This window comes from Amyelois transitella, chromosome 4 (genome assembly GCF_032362555.1).
Source record: "Amyelois transitella isolate CPQ chromosome 4, ilAmyTran1.1, whole genome shotgun sequence".
Taxonomy (NCBI): Eukaryota; Metazoa; Arthropoda; class Insecta; order Lepidoptera; family Pyralidae; genus Amyelois; species Amyelois transitella.
In genome coordinates this window covers 11059450-11079905 of record NC_083507.1, presented here as the reverse complement: position 1 = coordinate 11079905, position 20456 = coordinate 11059450, and the positions used below count along the sequence as shown (strand labels likewise).

General features: G+C 34.3%; 5 protein-coding genes across 7 annotated transcripts in view; 3 read left to right on the top strand and 2 right to left on the bottom strand.

Moving 5' to 3' along the window:
* Positions 1-226: 226 nt before the first annotated feature.
* On the bottom strand, positions 227-5191 carry LOC106137296 (probable glutamate--tRNA ligase, mitochondrial). The gene is made up of 6 exons (XM_013338102.2): positions 4743-5191; positions 4084-4279; positions 3193-3407; positions 2380-2495; positions 1733-1842; positions 227-760 (listed from the first exon to the last, which is right to left on the bottom strand). The coding sequence occupies exons 1-6, from the start codon at positions 5075-5077 to the stop codon at positions 227-229; spliced, it is 1506 nt and encodes a 501-aa protein (XP_013193556.2). The 5' UTR covers positions 5078-5191.
* Positions 5192-5941: 750 nt separating this feature from the next.
* LOC106137311 (DCN1-like protein 1) lies at positions 5942-9754 on the top strand. The gene is made up of 3 exons (XM_013338121.2): positions 5942-6043; positions 6185-6784; positions 7314-9754. The coding sequence occupies exons 1-3, from the start codon at positions 6041-6043 to the stop codon at positions 7506-7508; spliced, it is 798 nt and encodes a 265-aa protein (XP_013193575.1). The 5' UTR covers positions 5942-6040; the 3' UTR covers positions 7509-9754.
* Positions 9755-10585: 831 nt separating this feature from the next.
* On the top strand, positions 10586-11986 carry LOC106137298 (NADH dehydrogenase [ubiquinone] 1 alpha subcomplex subunit 2). The gene is made up of 3 exons (XM_013338105.2): positions 10586-10753; positions 10835-10941; positions 11853-11986. The coding sequence occupies exons 1-3, from the start codon at positions 10674-10676 to the stop codon at positions 11933-11935; spliced, it is 270 nt and encodes an 89-aa protein (XP_013193559.1). The 5' UTR covers positions 10586-10673; the 3' UTR covers positions 11936-11986.
* A 605-nt stretch (positions 11987-12591) lies between these two features.
* LOC106137295 (probable pseudouridine-5'-phosphatase) lies at positions 12592-16403 on the bottom strand. 2 transcript variants are annotated; one of them, XM_060954509.1, is made up of 4 exons: positions 16007-16403; positions 15245-15463; positions 13774-14006; positions 12592-13533 (listed from the first exon to the last, which is right to left on the bottom strand). In XM_060954509.1, exons 1-4 carry the CDS (start codon positions 16143-16145, stop codon positions 13357-13359), a joined length of 768 nt encoding a protein of 255 aa, XP_060810492.1. In that variant the 5' UTR covers positions 16146-16403; the 3' UTR covers positions 12592-13356. The 2 variants fall into 2 exon arrangements, with proteins under 2 accessions (XP_060810492.1, XP_013193555.1); XM_013338101.2 differs by having other exon boundaries at positions 16062-16402.
* Positions 16404-16685: 282 nt separating this feature from the next.
* Positions 16686-20456, top strand: part of LOC106137310 (glypican-6) — a 73449-nt gene continuing 69678 nt past the window's right edge. For both annotated transcript variants that reach the window (XM_013338120.2, XM_013338119.2), the window contains exon 1: positions 16686-17099. In XM_013338120.2, the coding sequence (XP_013193574.2) occupies positions 16871-17099 (229 nt within the window). In that variant the 5' untranslated portion in view covers positions 16686-16870. The remainder of the gene's footprint in view (positions 17100-20456) is intronic.

Here is a 20456-nt window from a genome sequence, read left to right as displayed (position 1 = left end):
CTGAACAGATTTTGTTAATTTTTCGCATACCGAGAGTTATAAATGTCAGTCAGTAAGTAAGTCAGGTGAGCGATATAAATTTTATCCAATGTTGAGAAACGAATTTAAATATTTATTGGCAATCCCATCCCAAATTTATCCCAAGACAAACTAGCGAGATTGACTGACAAAAAATATCGGGAAATCTTTAAGGGAACAAATAAGACATTAATAAAACAAATATTTTCTATCTAACAATTGACTTTATTCTCTCTAACGACTGTCCCTTGCCCAACAACTGCATCATTTCCGCCACACCCGGCCCCTCACTCAGACCACTCAACAACCCTCTCAACATCTTCATCAACATTGGAAACTTCACATTGTTATTCACCGCGAACTCCCTGAGATTATTCTTCAACAAATCCTGTTCAAACCGGTCGACGTTCTCTAAATGTTCCAGAAGTTTCCTCAACAATTCTTTGTCTATTTCAAAATTATTTGACGGTAGAATCCAGAGGAAACCGAATTTCGTTGAAACCAAGTCCTCCACTCTCGTCACGCGCGCCGTAGCCCATTTCAAAACGTTTCTTACATGTTGGTCGCTTATATCCATGATTTCATTCGGGTATGTCTGTTTGACTAAATTCTGCACTTTCCTCACTAATGACTGACAGAGATCCGGGTCGGAAAGTTGTCGTTTCATTTCTAATCTGTTGCACTCTTGAAGGAGCTCGGGGTTCAAACGGCTGGGGTGCAACAATACCTTGCCGATTTGGAACTGTAATGAATAATATGAATCACATACTTGTATGTCACTTTCCCATGGATATCGTAAAAGGCGACTTAGGAATAGGCTTACAAACTTGGGATTTTTAAGCGATGGGTTAGCAACCTTTCACTATTTGAATCTCAATTCTATCATTAAGCCGAATAGCTGAACGTGGCCATTCAGTCTTTTCAAGACTGTAAGCTCTGTCTACCCCGCAAGGGATATAGACGTGACCATATGTATGTATGTATGTACTTGTATGTTACACAAGAAGGAATAAAAACTTTTGTAAAAAGAGAACCGCCTTCAATCGATATAATCCTTATATGAAGTTGGTAAACTTTATAAAACCTTTTAATTGTAATAAACACTTTCTTGAAAACCGCATTAAAATCAGTTCAGCGAAAAATATTGTTTTTTTTTTTGTTACATACATACATATAATCTCTTGCGGGGTAGACAGAGCCAGCAGTCTTGAAAGACTGAAAGGCCACGTTCAGCTGTTAAATTTAATGATAGAATTAACATTCTAATAGTGACAGGTTGTTAGCCCATCGCTTAAAAGTAGAATCTCAAGTTAATAAACCTATACCTTAGTCGCCTTTTACGGCACCTTGTTTATTTATTTGTTTTTGAAACACAATAATCGTATGGAACATAATATGAATAATATGAAATGGGACAAATGACAGGAGAATAATGATAAACTATAAGCACCAATACAAAAAAGAATAGGACCACTCCATCTCTTTCCCATGGATGTCGTAAAAGGCGACTAAGGGATAGGCTTACAAACTTGGGATTTTTTTTAGACGTTGGGTTAGCAGCCTGTCACTATTTGATTCTCAATTCTATCATTAAGCCAAATAGCTGAACGTGGTCATTCAGCCTTTTCAAGACTGTTGGCTCTGTCTACCCCGCAAGGGATATAGACGTGACTATATGTATGTATGTTTGTATGTATAAGGACAGATAGCTCACCTCACTGGCCAGCTCTTCCATGGTCTTCAGAGACACTCCAGCACCAGGTACATGCTCGAATCCACCTCCAGATAACGTTATGTAATTCACCAGCGCAAGGGGAAACACGCCTGCAATGCAAAAACTGTTTATATAAAACTCAAGCATCATGAACATACCTATACTTAGGTAAATAGCGGCCTGAAATTCAATTAATCTGTTTTTTTTTTTTCAAAAAGACCGCGCGGAACAAGATTTGAAGCTCGACTGCTTATCGTGCAGACTGGTATTTATCGATTACCTCTTCTCAGTACCTGATAAGTGACTGACAGTTAACGCATTAGAGGCATACTAAATACATACACATTACCACGTCTATATCACTTGCGGGGTAGACAGAGCCAACAGTCTTGAAAAGCCCGAATGGCCACGTTCAGCTGTATGGCTTTTTAATGAATACTCAATCTGTGTAATCTGCCCTTTAAAATATTTACTAGCTGTCCCGTCAAACGTTGTTTTTCATTTTGTGAGTATGAAAAATAGATGTTGGCCGATTCACAAAATTTCATGAGAATCGGTCAAGCCGTTTCGGAGGCGTACGGGAACGAACATTGCGACACGAGAATTTTATAATTTAAGATTTCTTTAAAGGTGCAAGAATTCTCTACCGTTTTTCTTGTAATCCTCGACCGTGACGTCTCCCTGTCGTTTGCTGAGCTTGGTTCCATCGCTGTTGATGATGAGGGGGAGGTGCCCGAACTGCGGTGGTGTCCAGCCGAAAGCCCTATAAATTACATACATACAAACATATATACATAAAATCACGCCTCTTTCCCAGAGGGGTAGGCAAAGACTACCTCTTTCCACAAAAAAAAAATTAAATAAATTTCCCTAAAAATTATCGTTTCTTAATTTCAATTAACTTTGTAACAACAAATAAAATTCTTTAAAACTGCGACACTAGTAAGAAGTGTCTTATTACTGCTGGATCCACGTTATAAGGTTATAAGGTTGTTAACTAACTCATTTCAGATCTTTTGTTTGTTTGTAATATCTTTATTGCATAGAAGTTTACACAGTAACAAGAAAATAGTACATAGTTATAAAAGAAACAAATATAATCGTATAACCGTTCATGGACCAATTTCGTAACTTCGTGTCTCTTCAAACCATGACATTGGCAGAATCACCAATGACACGAAGTCCGGTGGAAGCCATAATATAGAAAAGAAAGAAAAAGGTGGTTTAACACCCATCTCTGAGGAGGTACAATAGTGAGACAGGAGTATTATGGTAATTTTAGAACAACTCCGTCCAACTATCATTCATTGAAACGAGTCAAAAAAAAAACCAGTTAACAATTATACAAATTGTATGTCAAAACCACTACGACAGTTGAGATTTTTGGAACTCTTTAAATAAAATTCTATTTCTAAATAAACAGCCAATTATCAGCACCATGCCAACAAATGCTTACTTACTTATATATAAGCAAATGCTTTGTAGTTGATATTTGCCACTCCACACCCCTCAGCACATGTGTCACTTCCATCAAATGGTCATCGACCACGTTAGCGAAGTGGTATGTCGGGAAGCCATCGCTCTTCATCAGTACGGGGTCACCTTCGTTTAGTGATACATCATAGGCGATCCCACCGAAGATCAGGTCTTCGAATGACTGGCAGTCTGAAGACAGCTAGTAGGCATTGAATCTTCATAAATCAATCAATCAATACATCTAATAAAATTATAACTGAGCAATATTATCAAAAAATAAACATGCTTGTACAATCAACGGCACATCAACCTACCCATAATCACGGCAAATTTAGCGTCATTTAGTTAGGAGTTACATGAAGGGTAACTAAATATCGAGTTGACTATTAATTAGAGTTCCATATAGGTTCCATGTTCATATAATAATATGAACATGGAACCTATATGGAAAATACTCTGTATACGAGATATACTAATTTAGCAGAGTGGTGGTTGAATTTAAATAATGGAGCACTTGATAAAATAAAAGAATTTTTTTTAAGTTACATATAAGATGAGAGGCAGAGATATGACATGAGAGATAAAACAAACTCTATCAAAAAATAGAAACAATTCAAAGATGTAATTAAAAGAAAAACCTCTAAAACTCTAATGAGGTTTGTCTCTCCAACATATGCAGTTAGCCATGGAAAACTATTGGTAAGATTTGAATGCAATTTGGCTTGGTCTTAACTGGTAAATTCTTCCCTCATTCCTTTAAGGCGGCAATACAGGGGGTCAAAACTGTTTTCATGATAAATGAAAGAAAGTTCATGATAAAATAAATTTGAAGAACTCAATCCCTCTTGGGGTAGACAGCACCTCAGATAAATTACCTTGAATCTAATACAATAGGGTGTCCCTGCTTTAATTTTCTCCTTAATTTCCTCATCAGTAAGACTCCGACAGCGATTGTCATATTTGGGTACTCTCTGATGCTTCAAGGCATCTCTCCGTATTAAGTTCAACCTCCGTTCTGTACAGAAGCAGCGGTACGCAGAGCCGTTGTCTAAAAGCTTTTCTATGTGATCTCTGAAAATTTTCAAAGAGATTTTATTAAAAATACAAAGATACATGTAATAATGTAACTGGTGTGATTATAAAAAAATACTGCAAAGCTTTATTGGTTGGTTTTAATAAAAAGAAAAATAAAATTTAAATTATTGGACCAAATTTGATTACAATTATTTACAGAAATTCTCAATGGATGGAAGCCCTAAGCAAGTTTAGTAAATGAACATAATGACTAACACTCAACAACCCACAAATTAAATATATCATTAAAATAAATTAAAACAATTAGCTATAGGTTATCATGGTTTGGTATAGCTCTTGCCCCTTAAAAAAGTGAATAAAGTGATAAACATACATCTATAAAATTACAAATGCTTGTCCGCGCTTAGAATGAACTTAGGACCTCAATCGAAACTATTATCAGTACACAACAGAGATGACATAAGATTTTTAATGAAAACACCCAAATATAAAAACTTACTTATAAATTTCAAGTCTCTCACTTTGTACATATGGTCCATATTTTCCCCCTAAGCCTGGACCTTCGTCGCACTCTACCCCTGCCCACTGCAAATCTTTTATCAACACTTCAACTGCACCTTCCACCTTCCTCTTTTGATCAGTATCTTCAATACGTAAAAGAAAAGCACCTTGATGAGATTTAGCAAACAAATAATTATATAAAGCTGTCCTTAGACCTCCTAGATGTAAATAACCAGTAGGACTCGGCGCGAACCTAACCCGAGGTAGATAGCTTTTTCTACATCGATTAACTGTTGCAGGACTAAGAAGGCGGCTAAGAAGTGTAGATTTCATTTTAACGCATTCCTTAAGTAGAGATTTAATAAATAGAATTCATTTGGTTGCTTTTGGAGTTAGATTAAATTCGATTTGTTTTGACTTTCGATTTTAGGTTATTTAAAATCAGCTGTTTCACGTCAGAAGTGACAGTTGTGGTCAGAAATTGGAGTCAAAAACATTGCATCGGCTTCTATTGATTTTTTTTATTAGCTATATAAAAGAAAAAAAATTGAAAAAGAATAGGACCACTCCATCTCTTTCCCATGGATTTCGTAAAAGGCGTCTAAGGGATAGGCTTATAAACTTGGGATTCTTCTTTTAGGTGATGGGCTAGCAGCCTTATTTAACTATTTGAATCTCAATTCTATCTTTAAAGTATGATAATAAAAGTTATTGCTATGCAGGGACTGTACAATTTGTAAAATAAATGTTAGTTTGTAATAATCTTTTTTCTTATTTTTAATAGTAGTTTTAGCTTTAATTTTAATTTGAGTTCACTTTAATTAAATTCGCTATGTATAATAAAAATTACATATACCTATACTTGTTACAAAAAAAATTTTCGTGGCCTATTAGTCTTTTCAAGACTGTTGGCTCTGTCTACCCCGGAAGGGTTATAGACGTGATTATATATTATGTACGTTTATATTTGAAAAATGTCTATGACGAAGTGTCAGTGTTGCCAATGAAATTCGTGGAATTTACGCCCTACTTTGCGATTCAATTATTCTTAGCAATAATTTTGACTTAGGCATATCTAATTATGTACCTATCGCGAAAACATAAAAATAATGACTGAATAACGTTGGCTTCTTTAAACCTTATATTTCTCAACGAAGACATGAAATGTTCATTATAAGTATGACAACATTTTATCCAAAAAATGAGATAAATATTCTCTATGGTTGTTATTTCACTTTGGTTCCGATGTCGAAATAACAGTGAAAGTTATTAGAAAATAATAATAACTCATCGAAAATGGTGAGTAATCGTATTACCTTCTAAGCTAAAGATAATAATTATGTAGTTATGAATTGATACAAATAATTTTGTTAAACTTACCAATAAATCTGACAGATCTGCAGTTTTCCTAGGTTATGACGTTCTTGCGTTTTCTTACAGAATAAATTAAAATCGTCACAGCGGGACAAAGTTAAAAAGTTCGTCGCATTTACGCAGACCACCGAGTCGACGGCCATATACTGTTTATCGCAGAATGATTGGAAACTGGACTTGGCTAGCGATAACTACTTTCAAAACCCTGAAGCTTACTACAAGGACCCTGTTAAGACTTCAGTGGACAGAAAAAAGTTGGACCAACTGTTCACGAAGTACAGAGATCAGCATGAAGTCGATAAAATAACAGTGGATGGAGTTATGAAGTTCCTTGAAGACCTTAATCTTAGCCCTGAATCAATTTTAGTTCTAATTATAGCATGGAAATGTAAGGCAGCTGTGCAATGTGAATTTACGAAAGAGGAGTTCACTTCTGGCTTTCTAGAATTGGGGGTCGATAGCATAGACAAATTAAAAGCTAAATTACCTACACTGGAAACTGAAATAAAGGATGCAAATAAATTTAAAGACTTCTATCAGTTTACCTTTAATTACGCTAAGAATCCAGGACAGAAGGGACTGGAGTTGGATATGGCAATAGCGTATTGGAATATTGTGCTCCGAGGGAGGTTTAAGTTCCTTGATGCCTGGTGCAAGTTTCTCACGGTTTGTATTGTTAAGTCATGAGCTAATATTTGTTTGTATTGAGTATTTATGTGTATATCTATTTCCTATATATCTATATCCTTTATATGTATATCCTTTATACATACAAACATAAAATCACGCCTCTCCCGGAGTGGTAGGCAGAGACTACCTCTTTCCACTTGCCACGATCTTTGCATACTTCCTTCTTATCATATCTTTTTTACCAAAATTATTATTGGCTCTGTCTACCCTGCAAGGGATATAGACGTGATTATATGTATGAATGTATTATACCAAAAAACAACTGTTCATATTTACTGGTGGTCTTTGGGGCTTTTCGCTAATGTTGACATGGTGCTTACATATCTTCCCCCTCTATTTGGATAACCTACTAGTAAATCTATTAAATATACAGTTATAAATGTTGTAATCCCTAAACATAAATTTTCTTACAAACTACACTTTTAAGCATGATTCATTTTCTGATGAAAACAAACTCCTGGTCAGATTCTGTTACTCTATTTCAACATATTTTTTTATTTTCCAGGACAATCATAAAAGATCCATACCAAAAGACACATGGAATCTACTCTTAGACTTTGCGACGCAAATAGACGACTGTATGAGTAACTATGATGCAGAGGGTGCATGGCCAGTCCTCATAGACGACTTCGTCGAGTGGTGCCAGAAACAAGGACTCAATGCGGATGGGATAAAAGCTTTAGAACCGGCGTCTGGCTAGCTGATACTGAACAGCTACCAGTACGAAGCGAGATACGATGAATCAATCGTTGATATTGAATACAACGAACCACATGCAACAGGACTAAAAGCATACATTATATTAATGCTCTCTCGCTTTGTACTCTATGGTTTAGAGCTGTGTACACTGGAGTGGATCGTAATATTGATTGTATTCGAGTTGTGTAGCTGACTAATTCAAGGAACTCTTTTAATGTTGTTTAAATTATGATTGGTCATCGTACCATGACTATTGTTGTTATAGTTCACTATACTGTGTTGTGGAATCTCAAGTGTGAATAACTGTGCTAAAAATACTAATTCAGTGACTTATTTTTGATCTAGTGATGAGAACAGATGATTTTAACAGATGTTGAATTGAAACTTATGATTGGCTCAAATCTAGTTCCACCTATTTTGAAGAGACAGTTAATATCATTGAAAATGGTTATTTATTTTGTTTTTATTGCACCACCTAGTAAAAACATGTTCTAATGATTCCACTGGCAGAGAATGCCATAGGCCATTTTATACAGTTTCAAGTGCAATATTGTTTAAATAAATACACAAATTGTAAGTAGCAGTAGTAAGTAGCAATGCTGCTTTGAAACTTTGTGCAGCATTCAATTTTGCATCACGGTTGTTTAACAAAGTGGTAAAAGTGCTTATTGCTTTAGACCTCTTTTACGATGCTCACAACATAAGGATGTTCTAGTAGGGAATTGCACAACAATTATCAAAGACTTGCAGATTCTGCGACATAGCCTTGTTCACTCTACTGTATAGTGCTCTTGAACTTTTCGTCCGTTAGATAAATTTTCATGTATATACCTACTTGTTGATCAAGTTCCCTTTTACCTTGTAAGGGTAAGACATTAAGGCGCAGTTCATACCGACAGCGACAGCTAGAAACAGTATTACCACGTCTATAAGTTGACTTGGCAATATTCCCAGAATAGGGAAAGCTACTGCCGAATCCACGAATCATACTGATAACACAATGAATCAAATACTCAATAAAATAACGATCTTATTACAAGCATGTTAACCATAAAATCTAACAACAATTCTCTAAATAAATCTTAATCTTAACAAAATTTCTCCTGCTATATTTCTCACTCAAAATAGCGAATAGTCCAGTTCGCGGATATTACTTATAAAAGTGGTGACACTGTAGGTGAGAGTGAAGTAAGCGAACATCGTTCTACTAAGTAAAATAAGACTATAGTATGCCATAATGTCTTGCAACGCACGCAGTTGTCAAATAAGGTAAAAACGTTTTAGCGATTAATGGTGGTGATAACCATCAGTTGCGACGACACGTACAATAGTACTTACCATTTTTACAGTCTTATTATTCCGAATATTTAGGAATAATAAAGGTTTAATAGCTATTATCAACACGCCTCGCTACGCTCGCCCGCGGCGTGGCTTACGTTAATCTGTGAAAATATATTTTTCTTATTGAAGATACATATTGTAAGAGATATTTAAATGTTTTCGAGTTTTCAACAAGGTTCTCTTACGTTATTTATTAGATTAGTACAGCAGTAAAAATTTAAATTTAAGATGTAAATATGTATATACACATTAATGATATTACGATTTTAGTGTTAACGCTTAGATTTTTCTTTTTTCTTCAGCTTTCAATGGCAGTGCGGTTATTGTGTTTAATATTTTGAAATATAAAATTTTATTACTTGCACTGTCCAATATAAATCAGTTTTTTTTAACCTTTATATTCAATGATTGCAGACCAATTGGCTTGTTGATCGCAAACATTTCTTTTCATCACTGCTTTACATTTACCTACAAAAATCTTCTTACTTAAATATTAATTCAGTCTTTTCCTAGTAGAATTCGAAATGCCTTGAAATTATACAACATATTAACTATTTACATTAAATGTGACAACTTTTGAAACTAAGTGTGACCTGTGATTTCTGATATAATATAAGCGGTATGGGTTTTCTATACATAAATCCTGTCATTGAACAAAATAATGTGGAAATAAGGAAGCATAAAATTCACACATAACATTTATTTACTTTTTTAAACTCAATCAGGCTTAGTACACAAAAGTAGTGATTTTATTTTCTTTGTAACATTCTTGTCAAAGATTTTTCAATTGATGTTTATAGAAAGTGCTGTTGCTTTAGATTAACATTGAATCATTACTGTTTGGTACTTAGATTTTAATGTACAAAAGATGAAATTGATGTATTGAGTATTAAATTACAATAAATTGTTAATTAAAAAAACCTTATTTTATTGTATTGTAGCTGTTTTCCTTTTTTTTTTTGTATTGGTGATTTAAACTTTATATTCCAATTCTTAATGCCTAGGGACCGCGACTCCAACGATGTTGTATCTGAGGTTGTATATGCTCCAATCCGTGTAATCTTCGCTTGCACGATTTGGACTCTTTGCTGTTATTGGCTGATGATAGCGTCGCGTGATTGACGCGTAGAGATGTCGTCACAAACTAAATAAAAGTGAGCTGATAAGAGTTTTTCACTTCTCTCTATAGATGAAGAATACCAACTTAAAATCCATAATCTCGGCCTACTCCTGTGGGGAAAGGCGTAGTGATATATCATCTATGTGTGATACTCAAAAACTGCTAGTGCGATTAATATATGCACAGAGATAGACTAGGCATTTCGATGATGCTTAGAGAGTTCTTCGTTGACCTTCCGAATAGAAAAGTAGCCCATATTGTCTGCTCCTAGTAGACAATATGTAAAGTAGTATGAAAAGTAGCCCATATTGTCTGCTCCTAGTAGACAATATGCGCAAATTTTTTATTCGAGAAATTCCTACGAATGGCTCCAAATGGCCAGTATAAAATCCGAGGTTTTGTGTGTCCGTCTCACATACAAAGTGCAAAGTTAATGAACCAAAAATAAAAAACGGAAATTTAAACTCTAGGGCGTGCTTGATCGAAATGAAAACAACGAACCAAAATTACCTTATTGAGCAAAACCTCATGGGGGCAAAGCCTCGTATTATTTTTCAAATTTTTTGTGACAACAAAATATCGTGTCAATGTCAAAATGTATATATTTGACAATTTTGACATCTCAAAAATACAAAAATCGAAGAAAGTCACAGATAATAAAATCATCAGATTTTAGGATAAAAATTATTAATTTTTACAGCGAAAATGGCCCTTCGTTTGGGAGGAGTGCTTAAAGAATTGAGAATTCATTTGTGTCAAACAAGTAGACAATCAGAAGGAGTGAGGTAAATAAAAAGTGTTTTAATGATTACATAAACAGAATCTTAACCTCCATTATTCTGCTAACTTTAAATTGATTCTTTCAGGGAATTCATCGAATCTAATTATGTGAAAATCAAAAAGGATAATCCTAATTTCCCCATACTGATTCGCGAATGCAGTGGCGTTCAACCTCGCGTATGGGCTCGCTATGGTATGTTTACAAAGTTATTGTTGTCATCGCAGTATGTTCTTATTTTTTGTTACTACAACTTACTTTATATAAAACAACAACAAACCATACCACTCCATCAGGAGTGAATAATTAAGAAGAAGGACAAAAGAACACCAAATGTGCATAAGCAGATTATCACATCTTTTTCTTCCTGGCATTAGTTCCAGTAACATCCTCCCCTTAGACATTTTGACCCTGATTCTGAATTGGGTGACTCAAGTTTTAACATGAAGCGAAGACTTAAATCTGCACTATCGCATGTACAGTGAAATAACAATGTGTTAGACTTCTCTTATTATAATCTTTGCTCAAAAATGATATCTAATACTCTTGGAAGTAAATTATTTTCCATTAACTAGCAAAAAAAGCAATAAAAATACATACTTACAGAAATGCCAGCAACCACTGCTAGATTTTTAAATTGTTAATTCCTTTCAGAAAAAGGCTATGAAGTGTTTGTTTCACTCAATGAAATGTCGAAGGACCAAGTTCTATGTGCAATAAAATCTCTAATTCGCTGATATATTTTTATAAAGTTTTACTAAATAAAGTAATAGTTAATTTTCTCTAAAGTTTTGTTTTTCCAATTCTAGAGTAAGAGGATTTATAATTATAAAACTTGAATACAAAGTAATGTCCTTGTTTAGTTTTAAGTATTTTTTTTCTATGTGATAATTCATAGTTACAACATAAGTTTAAAAATCACAACAACATTTCTAAATTAATCACTCAGGTATTTTCAGTATTCAACAGTTAAAAGTATCAAATAGCTAATAAATTAAATGTATCTAATAAAAGTATTTATGTAGTTTAGTATTACATCTGCAAAGTAAATTCAATAAGGAGCCACCCCCACCATATACAACTAATATTTTTTATTGGCATTTCAGAAAAAGGAGTTGAACGCAGTGTGCCTCTTACAAATCTCTCTGCGAACGATGTTTTGTCAGCAATCAAACAACTAGTTAAGTGAAAAAGCAATCTTTTATTTATTATGTAAATACAATATAGCCGTTAGAATTTACCAACTAGTATTTTTTTAAATCTACCTATTTTTATTACACCCAATCTTTCTCATGGATGTCTTGAGAGGCATATAAATCTTGTAGGTGATAGGCTAGCAACCTGTCACTTTGTATCTCAACTCCATCAGTTATCTATACAACTGAATTTGGCTTTTTAGTCTTTTCTAGACTGTTAGCTCTTCTTACTCCGCAAGAGTTATAGACGTGATTATATGTAAGTATGTAGGACAGAGCTAGCATTGCCGAACTGTAAATATTTGACCTTGAATATCATCTACAATATTAGGCCTATCAATACTTTTGCTTTTACTCAACCATCGATAGTAGAGTATCAAACAACAGTAGGCAGGGCTAAGGGTCTATTCTATGTAATTTGTCATTACATCAAATGCATACAATAGCAGTCTAAATATTTATAATGTATTGTCTAATGGGTCTAAGTCTAAATGGAAAGATGTAATATCTGCCCACCCCTCCAGGAAAAGGCGTGGTTTAATGTATGTATGTACACAAAGTCACACATTTTCCCGGAGGGGTAAGCAGAGACTACATCCACTTGCCATGATCCCTGCATAAATCTCATAAGAAAATAAAACACAATAAATAAAAATAATAATTTATTTTAAAATCTTAATGTAAATAACAATAACAATGGGTAAAATTCTAAAAAACTAATGGCAGCTATTCTTACTACAACTAGACAAACATTCATAAGGCCCACATGGTGGTTTATTACAAATGGTTGCTTTCTAAATTCTCGGTGATACAATTTATTAATGGTATGAAACTTGTAATAAATAAATGAGTTTAGTAAAATGAATGACAAAATACACAATTAACTACAGCTTACATCATTGGTTATATAGGCCTTCAATAAGCTCATTGCAGTCATCATTGTACATAGCCATAAGATTTACAGATTTATTTACACAAAACACCGTTATGTAAATTTCTTATTCAGATTTCAGTGATACTACAAAATAATGCAATCTCCCTGTATTACAGTGTTATTTTACTGTAAAAGTATTCAGAAAAATTGTTTTTATGCTACTGGATAAGATTTAAAAAAAAATAGGTGGCCAAACAAGCTGCCTGTTAAAATTTTTAATGTTGCACTCAAAATAAAGACTGCCTAATGAAAATAACTCTTCACTGAGACTATCAGTAAATATTGGCATACAATTATTTTCTAAATGTTAACTTTTGTCCAATCAACGAGAACTTATCCATCTCTGTTATTTTGAAAATCGTGATGATGTCTTAAGCAAAACATTTTTTATAAACATTACTAACGTAAATTGAGTCAATTTACAGATCCGACCAAACAAAAACACAACAAACTTACCAACTAAATACGCTTAAACTAACGTCACTGAAAAGCTGGCAACCCGAACAGCTCCGGTTGGAATTTCGCTAATGTTGGCAACACTATCGTCGCGTGATTGGTTAGCCGCCTGTCCAGGTGGGGGTCAGGCACCATCACTACTTGCATGCCAGCATCAATTCCTGCCGTCACACCGTGCGGAGAATCTTCGAATACCAAACACTGGAAAAGATAAATAATTTATGTGTAGCACTAACATTTGCCGGCAGCTTCACGCGCGTTCCCATGATGCAAATTTTGACATAAATTTACTACCTATATCATACATACAAAATTTAGACAGAGCCGACCACTAAGACTAGTAAATCTGTTTACCCTGTAAGGCATTAAAACATAATGTGTGTGTATTACATTAGAAAATTCTGATTTATCAAGTTTGCTTAGAAAAAAAAATAAGCTAACCTTAGATGGATCAGGCTTATCCGGGAATCTAGAAGCGGCCACCAAGAATATATCCGGGTGGGGTTTCCCAAACTTGACTTCCTTGTCTGTGCTGCCCATGACCATGTGGTGGAAGTACGAGAACAGTTCCTTATGAGCGGCGACCTTAGTGTGGACGGAGCGTTCGCTGGAAGACGTAGCGAGCGCGAAAGGCACTTTCGTTTTATGTAGATGACGTATTAATCTTTCAGCACCTGAAAATGAGTATAAATTTTGGTAGGTTACTTTTAGTTCTCGTATCGTACACACGGTCAGCAGATACCTGGGCCACCTCCCATACACCAATTAAGGTGAGGTGGCACAGCAAATTTTTGAGCCCACTATACATTGGGCACTACAGATTGGCAATGTCGTTTAGTGCGAATACCTTTGAAAATGACAATGAAGGGAAAGGCTAATAAATTGGGATCCCAATTCCATCATTTAGATAGCTGGAGGTGGCCTCTCAGGTATTTTTGAGATTTTATGGTCTAATAACCCCGTTATCGATAAGACGTGATTGTGTGGAGTGTCGTGATACAAATATATTGCAATAAATTTTGAAGCAATAGTAGGTTCTTCCTTTGGTTCAAACCTACTTTAGCTTTAAAATGGCGAAGATAATTTCACGTGCGTCACCAGATATTTGGAGTGTATTATTACTGCAATATAATCAAATGATAATGAATGAGTGTAAGATAATTTCATAGATAGTAAAAACAAAAACAAAAGCTTGAAGACCCCTGACACTTGCTACATAGGACAGATTTTTAGTACAGCTTTTTCACATTTCTGCATTGACATAAACTTGGCAAGCGTCAAAAAAGCCACCATCCAAGGATTAGAAAAGCAGAAAATATTTTTAGTGTTTATTCAATAATAAATTAAGTTCATGTAAACATAGTTCGTCCTGCATTTATTTTTATCATGTGCATCAAAGAATAACATTGGTACAACATTGTTTTTTGCCTTCAGATTGAAGGCATTCTGGCATATGTACACATTACAAATGTTACAGAAGATTCTACAAGAACAATATTTTTATGGGAATTAGAGTCCCATGTTCATGTGTGAGATGGCCTCCTACATACATATTGTAATGAGTAAGAAATGACTACAGGGTAAACTTTAAAACCATGAAATGATTGTAGTTACATACTCAATTTCAATACCTTCTTGAGACAAATAGTACCTGGACTGAACCTATGTGTTACAAGGAGATACTGATGAAGAATTTTCAGACTGGTGGATATGTACTTTCAAAGAGCTTCAAACAAATTCTCATGAATTCTGATAAATAACTTTTGTTTCCATAAATAATGTTCATGTTAATTACAAATATTGCTTAATTGCACTGGTTCAGTTAAGAGTTAGTTTTAGAAACATGGGTTGGGGTCACATTTTGAAAGTTAATTTTTTCATCACTTTATTTTTTTTTTAAATTGTAACCTACCATCCAAAAGGGGTGTCCCGGCTAACATAGTATCTCCCAAGTCCAACAATTGGTTTCGGAACTCCTTCGGCGTGATTGGCAGCTGTAACTCCTTGCACAGGATCTCGGACAACCTTTGCTCTGTGCCCCCCAGCACTTTCATCATGAGCTCTGTGGTGTACTCATGGCCGTATTTGGCACAAATTTGGGTGATCATTTTCTTGTACACTTGTTCTGTATCTGAAATTCATAATATTCTTTGTGCATAAAAAATATTAGTTATAGTAATTATTTTTTTATTGTTTTGACTGTAATGGCTGTACTAACGTTATAAAATTTGGTGCTGAAATCAGAAACAATATTTTATTTTGAATAGGCCTTCACAGGTTTTCAGGTCATTGTATTTCCATTTATTAAATTTAAGTTTTATTAAATATATTAGTATTTGTCTAAAAGCTACAAGCTTAGGTAAAGCAATTAACACCCTTGAGTCTGGTGTCCCCTTCAATGAACAGAACGGAACACTCTTCAAAACAGGAAGAATAAAATTACAAGAATAGCCTAGAATAAGTTATTTCAGGTTCTGGAAACCAAAGATAAAAAGTAGAGAAAATATGAACTATAAAATCTATGTCATACTACACTTACATGGTAATTTAAAGAAAATTGTATTTATCAGTGAAACTTAAATATTTTAAAACCTGTATGTAAATAAGTTATATTTCGATCACGCTATTATTTATTTCTTTAGCATTATTATGTAAGTGGATATATAAATATAACCTTGTATTTCATTAGCATTGACTACAATAGGAAAGGTCGACTGCCCAATGCTCACCAAGTAATAACCCATCCATATCGAATATACAGTGAGTGACCTTCTTGTAGCTCGCTGCAGAGTAACATCTCCTACCGACGACATTTGCAAGGGTCTTTAGCAAATAAACTCTCATGACGGAGCCGGTTTGTTATGTAAAATTCACAACATAAAATTGAACCTTGATATTCACTTTTGTCGTAAATCTTTAAAAAGAATTATAAGTATTTTTACACTTAACTAAACCTAGTGTGCTTATTAAATTTATGATTACTGTTCATGAGATGTTATAAAATATTTGTATAAAAAACAAAAAGTTACAAATTACAATTTCAACCAACCAAACCAAAAAAGTCAATTCAACAATCATTATAATCAATCAATGTCAAATTAATGACATATATATGTCAAAATTCCTAGAATGAACGAAACACATTTCATTCACTTTCAAAATATTCCAAAAATACCTACGTACTATTATTTTTAGATAAACATACCCTTATGTAAAGAACCAATAAGTGAATGAAATATTTCAATATGTAAATGAAGAATCAACACTTAAAATATTTGTTGATTCCAATGATTATTTAATACAACTATTTTATAGTCTAGCAACACTGTTCATAAACGCTTTTCGTTCCGTGAACTTCCGATCCGAGGACGACAAGCGCAGTCTGGCCGCGACCATCATGGATCGCAGTTGAATTACAGTGGATTGTGCTTATGGCGTATAAACTGCCGCTTATTGAGTTTCAATTAAAATTAATTTACTGTAATTCTTATTTATGAAACGTTAAAAGTGTGTGCAAATTGCAATATAATTTAAGAACATGGCTGTGAAAGAGTGTTGTTGTGGTAAACTGTTGTATACCAAAAAATCGATTTTTGGATTAAGAATGGGTAGCCAAATATTGTATTTATTATTCGCCGCGAGTTTCATTTTGTCTTGCTTGGCCGCTGAATCAAATGCTCAACAAATCAAATGTTCTGACGTGAGGCAGGAATTTAACAGAAAAGATCCAGTAACCACGCTGGAATTGGTGAAGGAGCCAAACTCAGGTGAGAATCATTGCTTTGTTCCGATGTGATAATGTTAAATGATAGTGCACGATTACAAACTGATTTGGACCGTCACGAACCATGTGATAAATGAAGTAGACACACTTAAATATTTAGGTACGTAAGTGATCCACCTGTTTACATTTATATATAACTTTACATAGTATACCTTGTAATTTCGTAATAATTACATATATTGTAAATGCTTGTAAAGACCACCTTTCCTGTATCTTCATAATTTTTTATAAATACCAGGTGTTTAAAAAATGACAACAAAAAATACTAACGAAAAGACCAATTTTTTACGTAAATAATTACCATCATACTTAAAATTTTAAAGCCTCAATTACTTGCCCATTTATTAGCAGATGGTATTTTGAATAATATGTATGTAAAACTCAAAAGTATTTTTTTTTTCTTTAAATTATACTCCCATGTATCACTACTTTAGGGGCCCCATATAATGTAATTTGGCTTCGAAGAAACGACTTTTGTCATAATTATAGAAATTACAATGATAAATTTAATACAATACTGGCATGTAAGGCTCGAATCACAAAATACTTCATGTTCATAATGTGTCATATCAGTAATTTAAAACTATACATCGGCAATATCTTTCAAAGTTCGTACAATATCTCTCTCTTTTTATATTCTCATACCTAAGCATAAACCAAGGGCGCTTTTACATTTGTGTGAGTTCTCTCCTACTTTGAGCAAATTCCACTTTTTCTTATCTCGACCAAAATAATAAGGGCTGATTGTGGCTATGCTTTGTTGAGATCATAAAAAGTCATAAAAAAAGGTTTACCTGAGCTTCTAACAAGTTTAGACAGGAACATAAAACTTCCAGAATGGTTAAAAATATTTGTTACATTATATATATATATATATATTAATATAAAGTACGTAGCTTTTTTACATTGTTTTATTTGAAAAAAGTCACATACCCAGATATCCACCTCTGTAAACGAATTTTGCCTAATACGCGCACCGCAACATTAACTATCAAAATAAACATCTAGGAGATATCTACGTAGGCGTAGTTGATACGGTAGGCGGAATTGCGAAACGTGATTGTCACGAGTGCAACACATTAAGTTGTATAGGTACAAGTTAAGTTTTATATTATCAAATTTTCCGCCAAAATATGACTAAATCACATTTAAAGTTGAACATATTAAATCTGAATCAAATTGATAAAATTTTTATACAGGTATGCGATAGGTCAACTATGCAAATTGCATGGCAAATAGTAATTTTACTGCGCTTGATACTGGTTTAACTATTAAATCTGAATTAAAAATGCAACTAGTCGCCGTCTTAATAAGGACAGAGGTTGATGTATCTGGCTCCGGCGCCGAGTATCGCGAAGTATTTACTGGATCTAGTAATAGCTACTTATCATGCAATACACGGCCGCTGGTATTAACGGCGTCTTGTCGCGACGGCTACCGGCTTTTGTGCATTTGCAGACTTCCAATGTATTCTATCGTATTGCAATGAGATTACGACAAGATTCATGGGCTACCGGAAGGAGACATTCATTTAATATCTTCTATCAAATCGAACAAGGCTCATTATTTTCTTAAAACGACTATTGAATATATCGATTACCGAATATAAAAGTCACAAAGAATAATGTAGACGAATGGATTAAGGCCTTTGCCTCAAATGAAACAGCTACACCATATTACCTCGTATTATAAACCATGACGGGAAAGGGTATCGTTATCAAATTAAATATCCTGTTTGGATACTTTCTAAGCTAGCATCCTATCTATCACTTCTGTCATGGGAGTCGTACATAGATAACAAGGCTTGATGTAGAAAAACCGTCATTGGTTTATTTCAAAAGTTAGAACGTTGGAATGTGACACTGGAAATTTTAATGCCGCACTGAAATACCACGTTATATTATGATTATTTGTAACTAGATTTTGCGTGGGATATGTTTTGTCAAAATCGGTTAAGTAGTTTTGTGGGAAACAAACATATAAACATTCCAAATATACACATATATTTTTTTCCTCTTTATATTAGTATAGATAGATTGAAATACGGAAACTGGCAACATTGTAAAAAAAATGAATGAATGATTGAACGAATTATTGCAAAACCAAGGCAATTCAATTTGAAAATTGTAAACTTGATCTTTTCTGTTCCTGAAGTTCTAAAAATTATCTGAACGAATTCTTTGAACTTAGTACTAAGTCCGGGTTGCATTTCTGGGTATGTGTATGTATATTCGGTTAACAATCAACTCGTTACGTAGGTAGGTATCTCTACTTTTTTGCTAACTCAAAAAGATACTCATTGCAAGGTGACCATTCTAAACTGAACAGAGTAGCTACATCAGGTAGGTACTCCAATGTTGGATACGAACCTTTCCACAAAGTGGTCACGCATTTTTGAGTTTCCTAAGTAGGTACATCTTACCTGAACCCCCGAAATATACAAGCTCGAAAGTATTGAAATTGAAAGGCTGCTTTCTGCTAGATGATTGAATCCCAACATTCTCAACTTAAGCCTTTCCCTTAATTGACTCTTACATACTGCATGAGTAGTGAAGTAGCTGGCACACGCTGCTTTTTCTTCGCTACAAGATCAGCATGGAAGCTTAAATAACATTATGCCTATAGTCGCTTTTTACTAAAAGGGTTTTTGTAAATTCATCCTTTTACGTAAAGACTACACGACAGCACTGGTCTTTCAACAAGTAGGTATTCTACTGCACTGCACATCTATCAACCAAGCACCTACCTAGTAAGTAGCACAGCTCCCGGCATATACCTAAGTTGACTATGCGCAGTAGCATTTTTTCATATAAATAAAATAGAATAGATTTATTTCAAAATTGGATATAAGGTATCACTTATTGACGTCACATCACTTTAAATCTAATTATAACTACTACCGCTTCCAAATAGCATGTGTAGAAGAAGCGGCGGAACAAACTACACTGCAGCATTTTCATCAGACGTGAATTTACAAATTTAGTTAAATCTAAATCGTGGACGAATGCACATTGTCTACATTATACTCGTAAAACATGAATGAATGTAGAACTAATTATATCAATACGAATATTTCTCGTCATAAATAAAATCATCTGCGCAGCGTCTACATAATTTTGGTTCAATTTACCTACCTATCTGTTAACTGCATCATTCGACTGCCAACTCTCACCTCTGGAACGCCGCGTGACATACGTAGGTCCAATAACCTAGTGGGTGGACTGGACTCGACATCGCTAGGCAAACACCAGCCAGAGGTCGTCAACCCGCTGTTATTGATTGCACTTAAAGTGATTACTAATTTATTAGTTCGCGTTCTAATGGGAAATTCAGAAGGTAC

Excerpts from the sequence above, each read along its gene's own strand:
- LOC106137296 (XM_013338102.2), bottom strand. The coding sequence starts at position 5,077 with ATGAAATCTACACTTCTTAGCCGCCTTCTTAGTCCTGCAACAGTTAAT. Across the intron at positions 3,408-4,083 it reads CCTATTGTATTAGATTCAAG|CTGTCTTCAGACTGCCAGTC; the intron begins GTAATTTATCTG and ends AATGCCTACTAG. Across the intron at positions 761-1,732 it reads TGGAAGAGCTGGCCAGTGAG|TTCCAAATCGGCAAGGTATT; the intron begins GTGAGCTATCTG and ends TATTCATTACAG.
- LOC106137311 (XM_013338121.2), top strand. Across the intron at positions 6,785-7,313 it reads CCTGGTGCAAGTTTCTCACG|GACAATCATAAAAGATCCAT; the intron begins GTTTGTATTGTT and ends TTTATTTTCCAG.
- LOC106137298 (XM_013338105.2), top strand. The coding sequence starts at position 10,674 with ATGGCCCTTCGTTTGGGAGGAGTGCTTAAAGAATTGAGAATTCATTTG. Across the intron at positions 10,754-10,834 it reads AGACAATCAGAAGGAGTGAG|GGAATTCATCGAATCTAATT; the intron begins GTAAATAAAAAG and ends TGATTCTTTCAG. Across the intron at positions 10,942-11,852 it reads TCGCGTATGGGCTCGCTATG|AAAAAGGAGTTGAACGCAGT; the intron begins GTATGTTTACAA and ends TTGGCATTTCAG.
- LOC106137295 (XM_060954509.1), bottom strand. The coding sequence starts at position 16,145 with ATGTCGTCGGTAGGAGATGTTACTCTGCAGCGAGCTACAAGAAGGTCA. Across the intron at positions 15,464-16,006 it reads CAATGCTAATGAAATACAAG|ATACAGAACAAGTGTACAAG; the intron begins GTTATATTTATA and ends TATGAATTTCAG. Across the intron at positions 13,534-13,773 it reads ATAAGCCTGATCCATCTAAG|TGTTTGGTATTCGAAGATTC; the intron begins GTTAGCTTATTT and ends TATCTTTTCCAG.